Source organism: Vombatus ursinus, unplaced genomic scaffold (assembly GCF_900497805.2).
Source record: "Vombatus ursinus unplaced genomic scaffold, bare-nosed wombat genome assembly UNPS02014770.1, whole genome shotgun sequence".
NCBI lineage: Eukaryota > Metazoa > Chordata > Mammalia > Diprotodontia > Vombatidae > Vombatus > Vombatus ursinus.
This window is the reverse complement of record NW_020954548.1, coordinates 39,791,011-39,804,507: the sequence shown is the minus strand read 5'-3', so window position 1 is coordinate 39,804,507 and position 13,497 is coordinate 39,791,011. Positions and strand designations below refer to the sequence as shown.

The window sequence follows — 13,497 nt, the reverse complement described above, 5'->3', positions numbered from 1 at the left end:
GCTTGCTGATTGACCCCTCCCCCAATCTGCCCTTCCTTCTATCACCTCTCCCCCTCTCTTATTCCCTTACCCCCTACTTTCCTATAAGGTAAGATAGATTTCCATACCCAATTGAGTGTGTATGTTATTCTCTTCTTAAGCCAAATCCAATGAGAGTAAGGCTCACTCATTCCCTTTCACCTCCCCCCTCTTCCCCTCCACCATCAAAGCTTTTTCTTGCCTCTTTTATGTGAGATAATTTACCCCATTCTGTCTTTCCCTTTCTCCTTCCAGTTTCTCTTTCACTCCTTAATTTTATATTTTAGACATCATCCCTTTGTATTCAACTCACCCTGTGCCCTCTGTCTATATATATTCCCTCCAACTACCCTAATAATGAGAAAGGTCTCATGAGTTACAGATATCATCTTTCCATGTAGGAATGTAAACAGTTCAACTTCAATAAGTCCCTTATGATTTCTCTTTCCTGTTTACCTTTTCATGCTTCCCTTGAGTCTTGTATTTAAAAGTCAATTTTTCTATTTAACTCTGGTTTTTTCTCAAGAATGCATTAAATTTCTCTATATCATTGAATGTCAATTTTCTCCCCTCATTGATTACACTCAGTTTTGCTGGATAGGTGATTCTTGGTTTTGATCCAAGCTTCTTTGACCTCTGGAATATCATATTCAAAGCCCTCCAGTCCATTAATGTAAAAGCTGCTAAATCTCATGTTATCATGATTGTGTTTCCACAATACTTGAATTGTTTCTTTCTGGCTACTTGGAATATCTTCTCCTTGACCTGGGAACTCTGGAATTTGGCTATAATATTCCTGGGAGTTTTCCTTCTGGGATCTCTTTCAGGAGGTGATCGGTGGATTCTTTCTATTTCTATTTTACCTCTGCTTCTAGCATATCAGGGCAGTTTTCCTTGGTAATTTTTTGAAAGATGATGTCTAGGCTCTTTTTTTGATCATGGTTTTCAGGTAGTCCAATGATTTTTAAACAATCTCTCCTGAATCTATTTTCCAGGTCAGTTGTTTTTCCAATGAGATATTTCACATTGTCTTCTATTTTTTCATTCTTTTGGTCTTCTTTCATGATTTCTTGATTTCTCATAGAATCATTAGCCTCCATTTGCTCCATTCTGATTTTAAGGAATTATTTTCTTCAGCGAGCTTTTGGACTTCTTTTTCCATTTGGCCAATTCTGCTTTTTAAGGCATTCTTCTCCTAATTGGCTTTTTGGACCTCTTTTGTCATTTGGTCTAGTCTATTTTTTAAGGTATTATTTAAGGTATTTGGGTATTTATTATTTAAGGTATTTGGGTCTCTTTTAGCAAGCTGTTGACTCATTTTTCATAATTTTCTGGCATCACTCTCATTTCTCTTCCCAATTTTTCCTCTACTTTTCTAACTTGATTTTCAAAATCCTTTTTGAGCTCTTCCATGGCCTGAGACCAATTCATGTTTTTCTTGGAGGCTTTGGATGTAGGAACTTTGACTTTGTTGTCTTCTTCTGGTTCTATGTTTTGATCTTTCTTGTCACCAAAACTGTAGTCTAAGTTTTTTTCTGCTCTTTGCTCATTTTCCCAGCCTATTACTTGACATTTTTTGTTAAGGTAGGTCTTTGTTAAGGTAGGTCTCTGCTTCTGCTGTGGAGGGCGTACTGTCCCAAACTTCAGGGATTTTGTGCAGCTGTTTTCAGAGATACCTCTAGGGTGCTGTAAGTTTTCAGTTCTTCCAAGATGGTATGATCTAAGGAGAGGTATTTACTCCTCTGCTCACCTGTGCTCTGGTCTGTGAGTGATCACAAGTACTCTTTTCTGCCCTGAAACTGTGAGGAGAGTTCCCTGTCCATTGTTGCCACAAACTTTGCTATGCTAGTGCTCCTCCTTACCCCAGAACTGCCACCCAGATCCAAGTATGGGCAAAGTTACAGAATCCTGCCTCGGTGCCAGCAAAGAGACCCCTGTAATCTCCTTCTAATCAGTTGTTTGATCCCTTTACCTTCTGTGGCTGAGAGCTCTGTAAGCAGCCATGGCCGCCGCCCCAGGGCTGTGCTGGGGCCAGAGCTGGACTGTGCTCCACTTTCACCCAGGTCCAATAGACCTTTTCTACTGACCTTTTACGTTGTCTTTGGCATTTGTGGGTTGAGAAGTCTGGAAATCACCACGGCTTCGATTCATTCCCTTGAGGTCTGCTCCTCCTTTGCAGGGGCCTGGTCTGTGCTGGCGCAGTTTGTGCTGGGCTGAGCTCCTCTGTCAGCCTGGTGTAACAGACCTTTCCTGTTGACCTTCCAGGTTGTCTTGGGCTGGAAATTCATTTCTCTCTATCTTTTTGTGGGTTCTGCTGCTCTAGAATTTGTTTAGAGTCATTTTTACAGGTATTTAGAGGGATTTGGGGGAGAGCTCAAGGGAGTCCCTGTTTTTATTCCACTATCTTGGCTCCGCCTCCTCTGCTTGTCATTTCTTATAGGACAATAGTATTCCATTACAATAATATAACACAACTTGTTCAGCCATTCCTCAGTTGACAGATATCCCCTTAATTTCCATTTCTTTGCTACCAAAAAAAAAAAAGCTGATATAAATATTTTTGTACAAATAGGTTCTTCCCCCCCCCCCCAACCTTTTAAAAATCTCTTTGGGATACAGACCTGGTAGTGGTATTACTTGGTCAAAGGATATGCACAATTGTATAGCCCTTTGGGCATATTGAACCATATTTTCTTTTTTTTTTTTAATTTTAATTTAATTTTCTTTTTCTTTTGTAATGAGACAGTGGGGTTAAGTGACTTGCCCAGGGTCACACAGCTAGTGAGTGTTTTGTGTCTGAGCCTGGATTTGAACTCAGGTACTCCTGACTCTAAGGCCAGAGCTCTATCCACTGCACCACCTAGCTGCCCCCTTGAACCATATTTTATAACTTTTTAGTTGCATCCTCCTCTCTGACCATCTTTGCATTGAAGTCCTCAAATATCAATGTATATTCTAACTTGTTTTACAGGATTCTTTTCATACAATTTCTTTACTTATATATCTGCAGTAGATGTTTGGTGTTTGATAAGCTGCACCATTTTTTCCATTAATGGTCCCCTTGTCCATGCTTACCATGACCACTGTAAGAGGAGATTACCAAGTATCCATGAAATGATGTTTCTTGCCACTATTTTTTCAAATTTATTTTGTAAATTCTGAACTTAAATACCAGAAAAGGAATATTTTCACATACACAAAGGAATAGAAAAGAGTTGATATGCTTGTTTTATACACACACACACACACACAATTTTATTTTCAAAACTGTCTTGTTTATTTATACTTCCCTCTGTCCTATACACTTAACAATGTTACAATTGCTCTCTTTTTGGGGGTGAGACATTACTATTGTTAATCCCATCTTTCTCCCACCCCTTAACCTAAAGAAAGAAAAAATCCCTCGAAACAAATAATCATGGTCAAGAAAAATGAATTCACATAGTGACCATTATAAAAATGTATGTCTCAACACCTTGTGTCCATCACCTCTGTCAGGAGGTAGCTAATATCCTTCATCATGTGTCCTCTGGAGATATGGTTTGGTTATTGCTTAACTCAGAATTCTAAAGTCTTTTTCAATTAGTTGTTCAGACAATAATAATGTATTAAATACCTACTATGTGCTAGGCACTATACTAAGGGCTGACATACAGTTGTTTAAAGTTGTTTTTCTTTACAGTATTATTGTGCTTGTATAGATTGTTCTTCTGGTTCTGCTCACTTCACTGTGCATCAGTTCATACTACTCAAGATTCTCTGAAATTATCTTTTTACCATTTCTTAAGATATAATAGTATTTCATTATAGTCATTCCGCAGTTGTCTAAGAAGCAATACAAGGCACTGACATAGATTCTAGTTCTTGTCTTAGCTTTTTCTAACTTCTTTTCTTCTGTCTCAACTGCCATCCTAATTCTCCTTTCAGGGTCAGACAGTTTGTTTTGCTTGCTCCCATGCCCTTCCCAGTGATATACTCCCTCTTTAACTACCTCAAACCCTTCCTCCTAGCTTGGTTCGCTTTTGAGATTGACATATTTCTACATCAGAATGTTTGTGTATGGATTTGTGGGTTCAACCCTCTTTTGTCCATTTCAGGTAAGAGTTAAGTTCATGTAATATCCACTCTATCTCTTTCCTTCATGTTTATATATTCTTCTCATGTACTCACTTATGAGGAATTGCAATTTCCCTCCCTTTCTCTTTTTTGTACTACTGTATTCTCCCTTTTATCCTCCCTTCTCTTTCCCCTCATCACACATTCAGAACAGAACTGACCACTACCTCATGGAATTTGGCCCTCTTGGATCATTAAGTTTCTGATTGCTGGATCTTTAGAGCCCTCTCAGGGGTCTCATGAAAGAATGTTAGGGATTTCTGAGCTCCTGGGGCTGGGTTGTCTGGGTCTGAGTATTAGTCTATACTGGGCTGATTGCTTTCTGGGGCTTTCAGGGTCCCTACCCTGGGGCTTTCTCAGGGGGTCCCTCTTGTCCTGCTACCCATGTCCTTTTCTGGCCTCATTGGGTCTTCTGTTGCTTGAGGAACCCTCCTTCCTATTGAAGATGTCTAAAGGCATCTTTGTGACTTTTTATGCAGTTCTGTGGTAGAAGACTTCACTTACTGTTATTTCTCATTGGATTTATTGGCCATTACTTGATTTTGTTGTGAACTTCATAGTTTTTTCTTGAGTAAGTATGTGGGAGCTGCACAGCCTGCCTCCTGGTTAGGCATCCATCTTGGTTAAAAGTTCCTCTTTTCTCAAACTTCAGGGCCATACTGAAGCAATTCTGCCTATTCCATTTTTCTGCTTTCCAAGGAGCACTTATGAGTCATTCTTCCATTTAGCTACAACTGCTTTTCTGGTTTCATTTATAGTGAAAGTGCCCATGTAATTATGATTTAATTCTTCGTGTAAAATATCAACTTGTTAGTTGTTGGACAAAGATTTCACATTTAGAACACCAACAGTAAAATGTTCATAGGTAGTCTAAAAACTATTATTTTTTAGTGCTTTCCTCTTTTTTTTTTATTCTTTTTTTTTTAGGCAATTGGGGTTAAGTGACTTGCCCAGGGTCACACAGCTAGTAAGTGTCAAGTGTTTGGTCTGAGACCGAATTTGAATTCAGGTCCTCCTGACTTCAGGGCCGGTGCTCTATCCACTGCGCCACCTAGCTGCCCCTTCCCTCTTTTCTTAACACTTCAAATGATTGCTGTGTAAGCAAAAGATGACCATATAAGCCCCCAGGCTGTTTTGTATTTTTATCAATTTCATGGTTGCCATGCCCAAAGAATTCCTAACTTAGTGGCCAACATGTTGGTAATGTGCCTCTCTCTGGGAGACTGTCCCCCAGACAACAGTTTTTATTGATAATGTAGTCAAGGCCTTTCCATTTTATTGGAATTTGCTAGATCTTGTCTTTGTATCTTCATTTTTTATCACAGTGGCTTGTACATAGCAGGTGCTTAATACATATTTGTTGAATTGATATCAAAGTTTGTGCTCTATTAATAAAGCCTTCAATCACCCAGGTATCATCTTTGTGCTTTGATGAGATATTTGAGTAGGAAATACAAGTGTCACACCAAAAAGACATATGCTTAACTGTAACTACTAAAAGCTATATTCTTTTTCCTATAGATCCTGAGAGCCAGCTGTATGATATTGGATATGTCCAAGAAGATTCCCCTGCCTGTCCTGATGAGTTTGATGACTTTGTTACTTATGAGGCAAGTATCATAAAAAAATCAGGGGCCTGTTATGGGAGACGTATTTAATACAGTCTGGTATCTGGCACATAATAAGCACTTAAAAGTGGTTGTTGAATTTAGTTCAGTGTTTAGTAAGGATTCCATGATTCCTTGAATGAAACAGACCAGACTAAGAAGAGTATTTTAACTTATTTGTTTGTTTTAAATTTGGCTTAACAAAAGAGTTTGATTTTGAATTTGAATGTGAATTGTTTTGGTACACAGTATAGGGAAACTTTGTATCACTGGGGTGATAGTTACATGTTTTGAAGTTGCCATAATGTTTTTTGACTGTTCACCAGAAGTGACTCTTTGTGTTTTATCAGACACTGATTAAGTACCTACCATGTGGAAGGTCCTATGCAGGTCCTTGGAGAGGCATAAAGATCTCATCTTACAAGGAGGGAATGTAGTCTAGTATCTGAATTGCTGGACTTAGAATCAGGAAGTTCAGATTCAAATTCTACTTTTTGACAGGAGGTATGGGGACATGGGCAATTAATCGTAGAGCCAGACGAGTAGATTAACCAACCCCAAGATAGAACTTTGGGAACTCCCACATTTAGGTGGTGATATAAGGAGAATGAGCCAGCAAAGGATGCTGAGGAGTGGTCAGACAGGAAGGAGGAGAACCAGGACAGAATACTGTCATAAATGTCAAAGAAGAGAAAGTGTCCAGTAGGACATGGTAGTCAACAGTGTCAAATTGTAGCAGAAAGATCAGGTAAGATGAGGACTGAGAAAAAGACCATTAGATTTGGCAATCATTGATAACTTAACAACCAAGCCATTTAACTTCATTCACTAACCCTCAGTTTCCCCATTTGTAAAATGGGGATAATAATATCTGAAAAGGCTGTGGTGAGGGTTAAATGAAATACTTTATATATAACAAATTGTAAAGCACTATATAAAAGTCATTTATTACAGATTGGTATTGGGAGATGATGTTAGTACTAGACACAGTAATCATTAAAAAGGGTTATAATTGACTGCATAGGAGGAATACAAAGTGCTGTATAATCAAATGAGAGCAGATTGACTTTGTGGTTGTAGGTCTAACTGAAACCTGACGCTTCTGAAAATAGATGTGATAAGGTCTCCTATAACTGCTTAATGTTCAGAATTGCTGAAGATGGACCTCTAAGAGCTAGCTTTTCTAAACCCATGCTCTGAGATGTTACTGAGGTGCCCTGTGTAAACTAATCTCTCGCAGTCTGTTGTCAAACAGAGGGACAGAGCACAGTGTTACAGATATTCAGTGATGGCAGAATCCCCTTTCTATTAGGTTACCAGAAAAGGGTGGCTCAGAGGACTGTGAGTTTTCATTTTATCAAAATTTCCTTTAAAACAAAAATTTCAACCATGTTAGGAAGACTGGCTAGTCTATGCTTTTTAACTTTGCCTTCTCTTCCTCCTTCCAAATGTAACCAGTGCTATTGCTATAGTGACTTGTTTGTCACCCGTAATTGTAGGCCTTTTGTTTTCCACTAGTGTTGAATTTTATAGCCTGAAGGCACAGTTACTGGGGATAAGTTGTTAGAATTATCCTTTTACCAAACTCTTTCCTGGTTCCATAGAATTAGAATAGACACAAGGAGAATTATTATCTGGCTGTCTTTAAATGTTTTTAAGAAAGGTTTTAAAATGTACTTCAGGAATTTTGGAGATCCTTTAAATCTTAAAGGTTAACTTCTAACGTGGAAAAAGCATTGGATTTGGAGTCTGGCCTTGAGTCCTAGTTCAGAGTTTGCCATTTGCTGGCTTTGTGACCTGGGTAAATTACTTAACCTTAATTGGGCTTCCATTTCTTCTTCTTGTAAAATGAGAGGATAGATCATCTTCATCATCATCATCATCATCACAATAACAATTTATGTAAGATTTTATGATCAGGTGTGTGTGTGTGTGTGTGTGTGTGTGTGTGTGTGTGTAAGAGAGCTGGCCTTTGAGTTAGGAAAACCCTAGTTCATGTCCCACCTCCGACCCACACTAGCTGTGTGGTCCTGGGCCAAGTCACTCACCCTCTCACTGATGGGGTTGGGATCTGGACCCCAGAAAGGAAAAACCCTGGACTTTCTCATGTGGCCAAATCTTTGTTCACTTGAGGCAATAATCCCATCAATTGGCCTTTCATTGTGACTACACACAATCTCCCAATTCTCTGTTAGCCTTAACCTAGCCTAGCCCTCCATTGTCTTACCTCCCTACTCCCGGCCATTTCCTACCCTTCATGTTAGCTAGGCTCCATTCCCACTTGGCCATGTGGTATAGGTCCCAGGAGTTCTGTTCACTCCAGTTTACTGGCCACTGCCATCCAGATCCTCCTTAGACTCCTCCTCCAGTCACCCCAAACTACTTGGCCACTCCTAGGTCACTCCCACAGTCTTTCTGTATATAAGGTCCATCTTATCTCTATTAAGCTCTGATTTTTATAATCTAGCCACTGCTCAGATTCCTTAAGAGTCTGCCCAATATGACAGATATTCTAATAAACCTTGTCTTTGGCTGAAAGAAGGCTTGGATCAAATTCTTTCAGGCAGGACCTATGTGTTATGATTTTGGGGTCCCAGTACCCCTAAATCCCTAAACCTCAACAACACCACTGAGCCAAGACCAAAAGTTGCTGTGAAGGGGCTGGCTGAAATTGATAGAGGGAGTTTGAAATCACCAGAGCAGACCTCTCTATTCCAATACTGCTCTTAATGTACAAAGTGCTTTACATAAATCATCTCATTTGATCCTGTAATCATCTTTGTAAAGTAGTTACTACAAGTATGATTGTGTGGTACCGCGACTCTAACACAATTAAATTCAGAGACTTCTCAAGGTGGAAGCAAAAGCTACTTTTTTATTACAATTGTTACAATCTTGTGAGAAGGGGCATCTGCTCCTCCAGTACACTACCAGCAAGTACACTACCAGCAGGAGAGAGGTGAGGCACAGAGGACAAAGCAAGGTTATATACCCTAAGGCAAACAAACTCCCACCCACCACTGTCCCTTCTTCCCATTTCCTGGGAGGCGAGCTTACATTCTAGGTGCGAAAATCTTTCCCATTCCCAAAGACAAAGAAAAAGGAAACAGGGTATAGCCAATCCAAACATACATGTCCTTATTTAGTATACCTAATGCTGATGTGGCAGTGGCAATCAGGAGGGGATTTAGGGCTGAATTCCTATAGGTTTAGGTAATTTAAACTTATGGCCTGTTGGTTCTCTCTGAGCCTATCTCTAGTTTTGAGACAGTCTTTTCATCACCACCCTGAGAAGTCTTCATAGAGGTTATATCTCATTAATGATTATTCCTGTTTATGACTAGGGAAACTGGGGCTTGGAAAGATAAAGTGACTTGTTCATGGCCAATCAATCAAGTATTTATTAGGTGCTTACTCTTTGCTAGGCACTGCTAGGCACAGCTAGTATACTGGTGAGATTTGAATGCGGGATTCTCCTAATTCCAAGTCTAATACTATTTCAGCCACACTACAGTGCCTCTCACAAGGACCCTTCCAGCTCCCTGATTATGTTTTACTTGTTGTTGCTGTCATTTGCTCAATATCTTCAATACATAGAGAAGCATCCTCATGTATGTTACTGTTACATTTCAGATATCTCTGTTTTCCTGTCCCTAATGAAAGTGACATCACTTGGACATACAGTTAGTTACTAAGGGGTCTTACTGGAGTCAGAGAAAGGGCTTTTAAAAACCAGTTTTTCTTATCCTAATTATCATAAGGAAACTAGAAAGAAAAGAGAGTCAGGAAAGGCTCATGATGATCCTCGGCATTTAGATTCATCAGTCCCATGCCATCCCTAGGTTATAGTGAATTGAATTTCTTGCCCTAATCCCTTTCTTTAGAGAGAATTCCTACACTGCTACACCTGGGCAGTGACCCAGGAGATACTTCTTTTGTTGAACACTTTCCTGGTTCCATAGAATAAGCATAGACTTTTGTCACCGAAGAAGGGAGGATATTTAAGGACCCTACAATAGCCATGCGATCAGAAAGCACTGATTAAATCCCTATAGCATATAGGCACTGTGCTACATGCTGGGCATAAAATAGAAAAGTGAAACAGTCTTTGCCCTTCAGCAACTTACATTCTACTTAGTGGATATAACATGTTCACATGAAAAGACATGACCAATATAAAATCAATACAAAGTGATTTGGGAGGGCAGGGTACTAAAACCTAGGGGAATCAGGAAGAGATTCTTGCAGGGGGTGATACCTCAGCGGTGAAAGGTGCTGGGGTTTCACAGAAGGGACCCAGTGGCACATGGACACAGCAGATGGTATGTCATGTATTGTGAGGAAATGGCAAGTGAGCGTATTATAAATCTCATCAATAAAATTATGTATATATAAAACTAAATTGTATATACAATCAATTATTTATGTACATATATACACATATATAATAGTTACGTATATGATAGGTCCTGTTCTTAAAACAAAAAAGAGAGAATGAGTTTTCTTTTGGGGGGTGGGGAGGTAGGCCTCTGGTTTTATCAGTGTGAGGACTTCCTTGTGTGAAAACTCTTATCCACTGATGGAGATTGACAACTTGCCTGCTACTTAAAATCTTAAGTGATTTTCCTATAGTCATATAGCTATTATTATATATCAGCAGCAAAACTTGATCTCATGTTTTCCTCACACCAAATCTGCCTCTCTATTTTTTTTTAAGAAGTTGAAATAAAATTTTAGAGACTTAAAACAATTTAAAGTAATTCCATTCCCCCCAGACATAGCAGAAAGAATTTTCTCTCAATGGAGCTAATCATCTTCATTTTGAACCTGGGTAAACATTCAGAACTCTATTGTAGCTAACTTTTTTTGTTAAAAAATTTAATTTAGACTTTTGAGATGTTTCTTAAATGATGCCTAAAATGCACACAGCTACAGTGGTGATCTCCTAATTTTGAGAGTTGGAATTATGATATTTTATTATTTCTTCCTTATATCTGTTTCTGTGTGGATTTTGTTGTCACAAAAACCTAACAACCTTACAAATTAAGATTTTTAGAAAACAAATCTCTTGAAAACAATACAGCATCTGTGCTGCTTTGAAAAAATTAATTTTTATGTTCAGGCTACAGTCAAAATAGGCCAAAATATATTTCTAAAATAGATGGCAACAGAAATGAAAAAGGTTCTCATTCTCACCGTCCTTTTGATCATTCATATTTAAAACCTGTGTTGTAGTGTCTTTTTCATTGGATATTATAGATGAAAGAGTAACTATATTTAATTTGACTTATAGGACTAAAAAAATTAATTTCACTTATTGTGTTGGATGCTAGGAGAAATAATAATTGTGGTGGTTCTGTCACTAGTTATAGAAGTAAAGATTTAGGACATATAAGAGTAAAGAAATTAAGGCTAGAAATGAACCTTAAAGATTATTGAATTCAACCCTTTACTTTTACAGATAAGGAAATTGAGGTCCAAAGAGATTAAATGACTTGCTCAAGGTAATACTGGTACAAAATAGCAGAGTCAGGATTTAATCAGATCCCCTGACTCCACAACCAGCATTCTTTCTGTTCTGTCATGTTTCTTAGAGGAGCAAAATGAGGTTTAGGGGGTTTATGTTTGCCTAAGGTCACACAAATAATAACTAGCAGGTCCTAAAGAATCTGTCTGTTTTTCAGTTTGACAAACATTTACTAAATGACTGCTGTGTACAAAGCACTGTTCTGTAATGAGTGAGATGTATTATTTAGAGAAAGTACCTGTCCTCATTAAAAATATGACATAGTGGGAATATATGGCATGCATTTTAATAAACATAGCATAAAATAAAGTATAAATCAATGAAAGAAGCGCTAGATGAAATTCAGGGTAGTATATGATCATTACCAATAGAGGGAACCAAGAAGTTAATGTGATTACCCAGATTTATACCTAAGATGTCTACTAGTTGATATAAAAAAAATGGCTTGAAGGAAAGAAAAGGGAGATGGGAAGGTATGTTGGAAGACTCTCTCTTTCTCTCTCTCTCTCTCTCTCTTTACATATATATCTATATAGATATATATGCATAATCCAGATGGATAGTACTGAGGGCCTCTTACTAGGATGGTAGCAGTGGAAATAGATATATGGAATAGATGTTTTATAGTAGGATCAATAAAATCTGATAACTTACTGCATATGAGATGATAGAAGAAAAAATTATGGTAACACTAGAGCTGTGAGCCTGGGAAATTGGGTAAATAAATAGTGGCATTACTTACAGAAATAGTGAAGTCAGGGGCAGGTTTTGGAGGAAAGGTATTTCTGAATTTGAGTTGTCACTGAGGCATATCCTAAAGGCAGTTGAAAATGTGAGCCTAGAGCTTAAAGATGGAGATTCAGATTTATTATGCTAATATATTATATATACATATAATATATAATAATAATCCCTGGTGTAGAGATGTTAAGTGAATAAGCTTGCCAAGGGACAAGATGGAGAGAGAGAAGTTGAAGAAGGAAAATTTGGTAATATTCCCCTTAAGGCTTTAAGAAGAGGATAAGGAGTCAGTGAAGGAGAAGAGCAGTTAGAGAGGGATGAGGGGATGAGAGAGATGAGAACCAGGAAAGTATGGTATCTCAGACAGCAAGTAATTTCTATTCATCCTTTAAAACTCACTTAAAATGCTACTCTCACAAAGAAGTTTTCCTTGATTTTTTTTATGTCTCAGTTCATCAAATCAGTAGTAACCTTTTCCTCCTTAGGTTGCTAGTCTTTGCTTGTATCTTCTTAATATATTTTTTATGTTATGTGTTTGTTCGTAATTCATCTGCAAAATTCCTCAGAAGTCAATCACCAAAATCAACCATCTTCTATTTAATTCCTTTCATTCATTCCTGAATATTATGATCCAAGTCAAACCAAAAGCCCCATAGTTTGTTAAACTTTAGAATAGTTCTCTAAAAAATAATTTAAACCTTCTTTGTTGGTCATTTTTAAGAACAGCAAAAATATCCATTCTCTCTAGAATAAATTATAAATTGCCTTAACAAAATACAGGCACTTTCAAAATACAAGCCCACTTTCTTCCTTTACTTATCTATGTCAAAGTAATGGTATGGCTGATTGTAGGGAACCTTATTGCTTTGGAAGAGTGTGATACCAGCATTGTAGTTCATATTATTAATTTATTTAAATTTTTGCTGATTTCCTTTAAGCTTTCCCCAGGTTTTTTTTGAGCTTTCTTTGGGCTTCTGGTCTATAACTAATTTGCTGTCTTAGGCAATATAGACTCTTTAAATAGTAAGTAATAGTGTACTATACAAATGTGTATATATATATATATATATATAGTGTACTATATAAATAGTGTAGTAGTAAGTCTGTTAGACACTGTAATGCAACACTTCCCTCTGCTGGTTATACATAGGTCTAAAATGCTTATTTTTATGCAAGGGCTCATGAAGACTAAGTTTTAAGAATGCATAAAAGATTTTCTCAAACTTTTGGAAATAAATTGTGTTCTGTGAAAAATTTAAAAATAAATTTTATTAGAATTAGGGAAATGTCTTTATAAAGTTATAACTATCTTCAGAGGAGTAGAATTAAGGGGAAAACTATACAGCAATTTATTGAGAAATAGAGAAATTCCTCTTTGAAAGCTTAAATATAAGCTTTAAAATACAAGTTTAGTTAATATCTTTTTGTGTTTTAAATTAAATAACAGATATTTAGATGGAAAGAGCCTATATTATATCAAGACAATTT

The 13,497-nt window shown here is 37.5% G+C and overlaps 1 protein-coding gene across 1 annotated transcript in view; it reads left to right on the top strand.

Moving 5' to 3' along the window:
- RAB11FIP3 (RAB11 family interacting protein 3) overlaps positions 1-13,497 on the top strand; it is a 169,890-nt gene that overhangs the window by 74,262 nt on the left and 82,131 nt on the right. Inside the window, exon 3 of the mRNA XM_027863011.1 lies at positions 5,656-5,744. Within this exon, the coding sequence (XP_027718812.1) occupies positions 5,656-5,744 (89 nt within the window). The remainder of the gene's footprint in view (positions 1-5,655; positions 5,745-13,497) is intronic.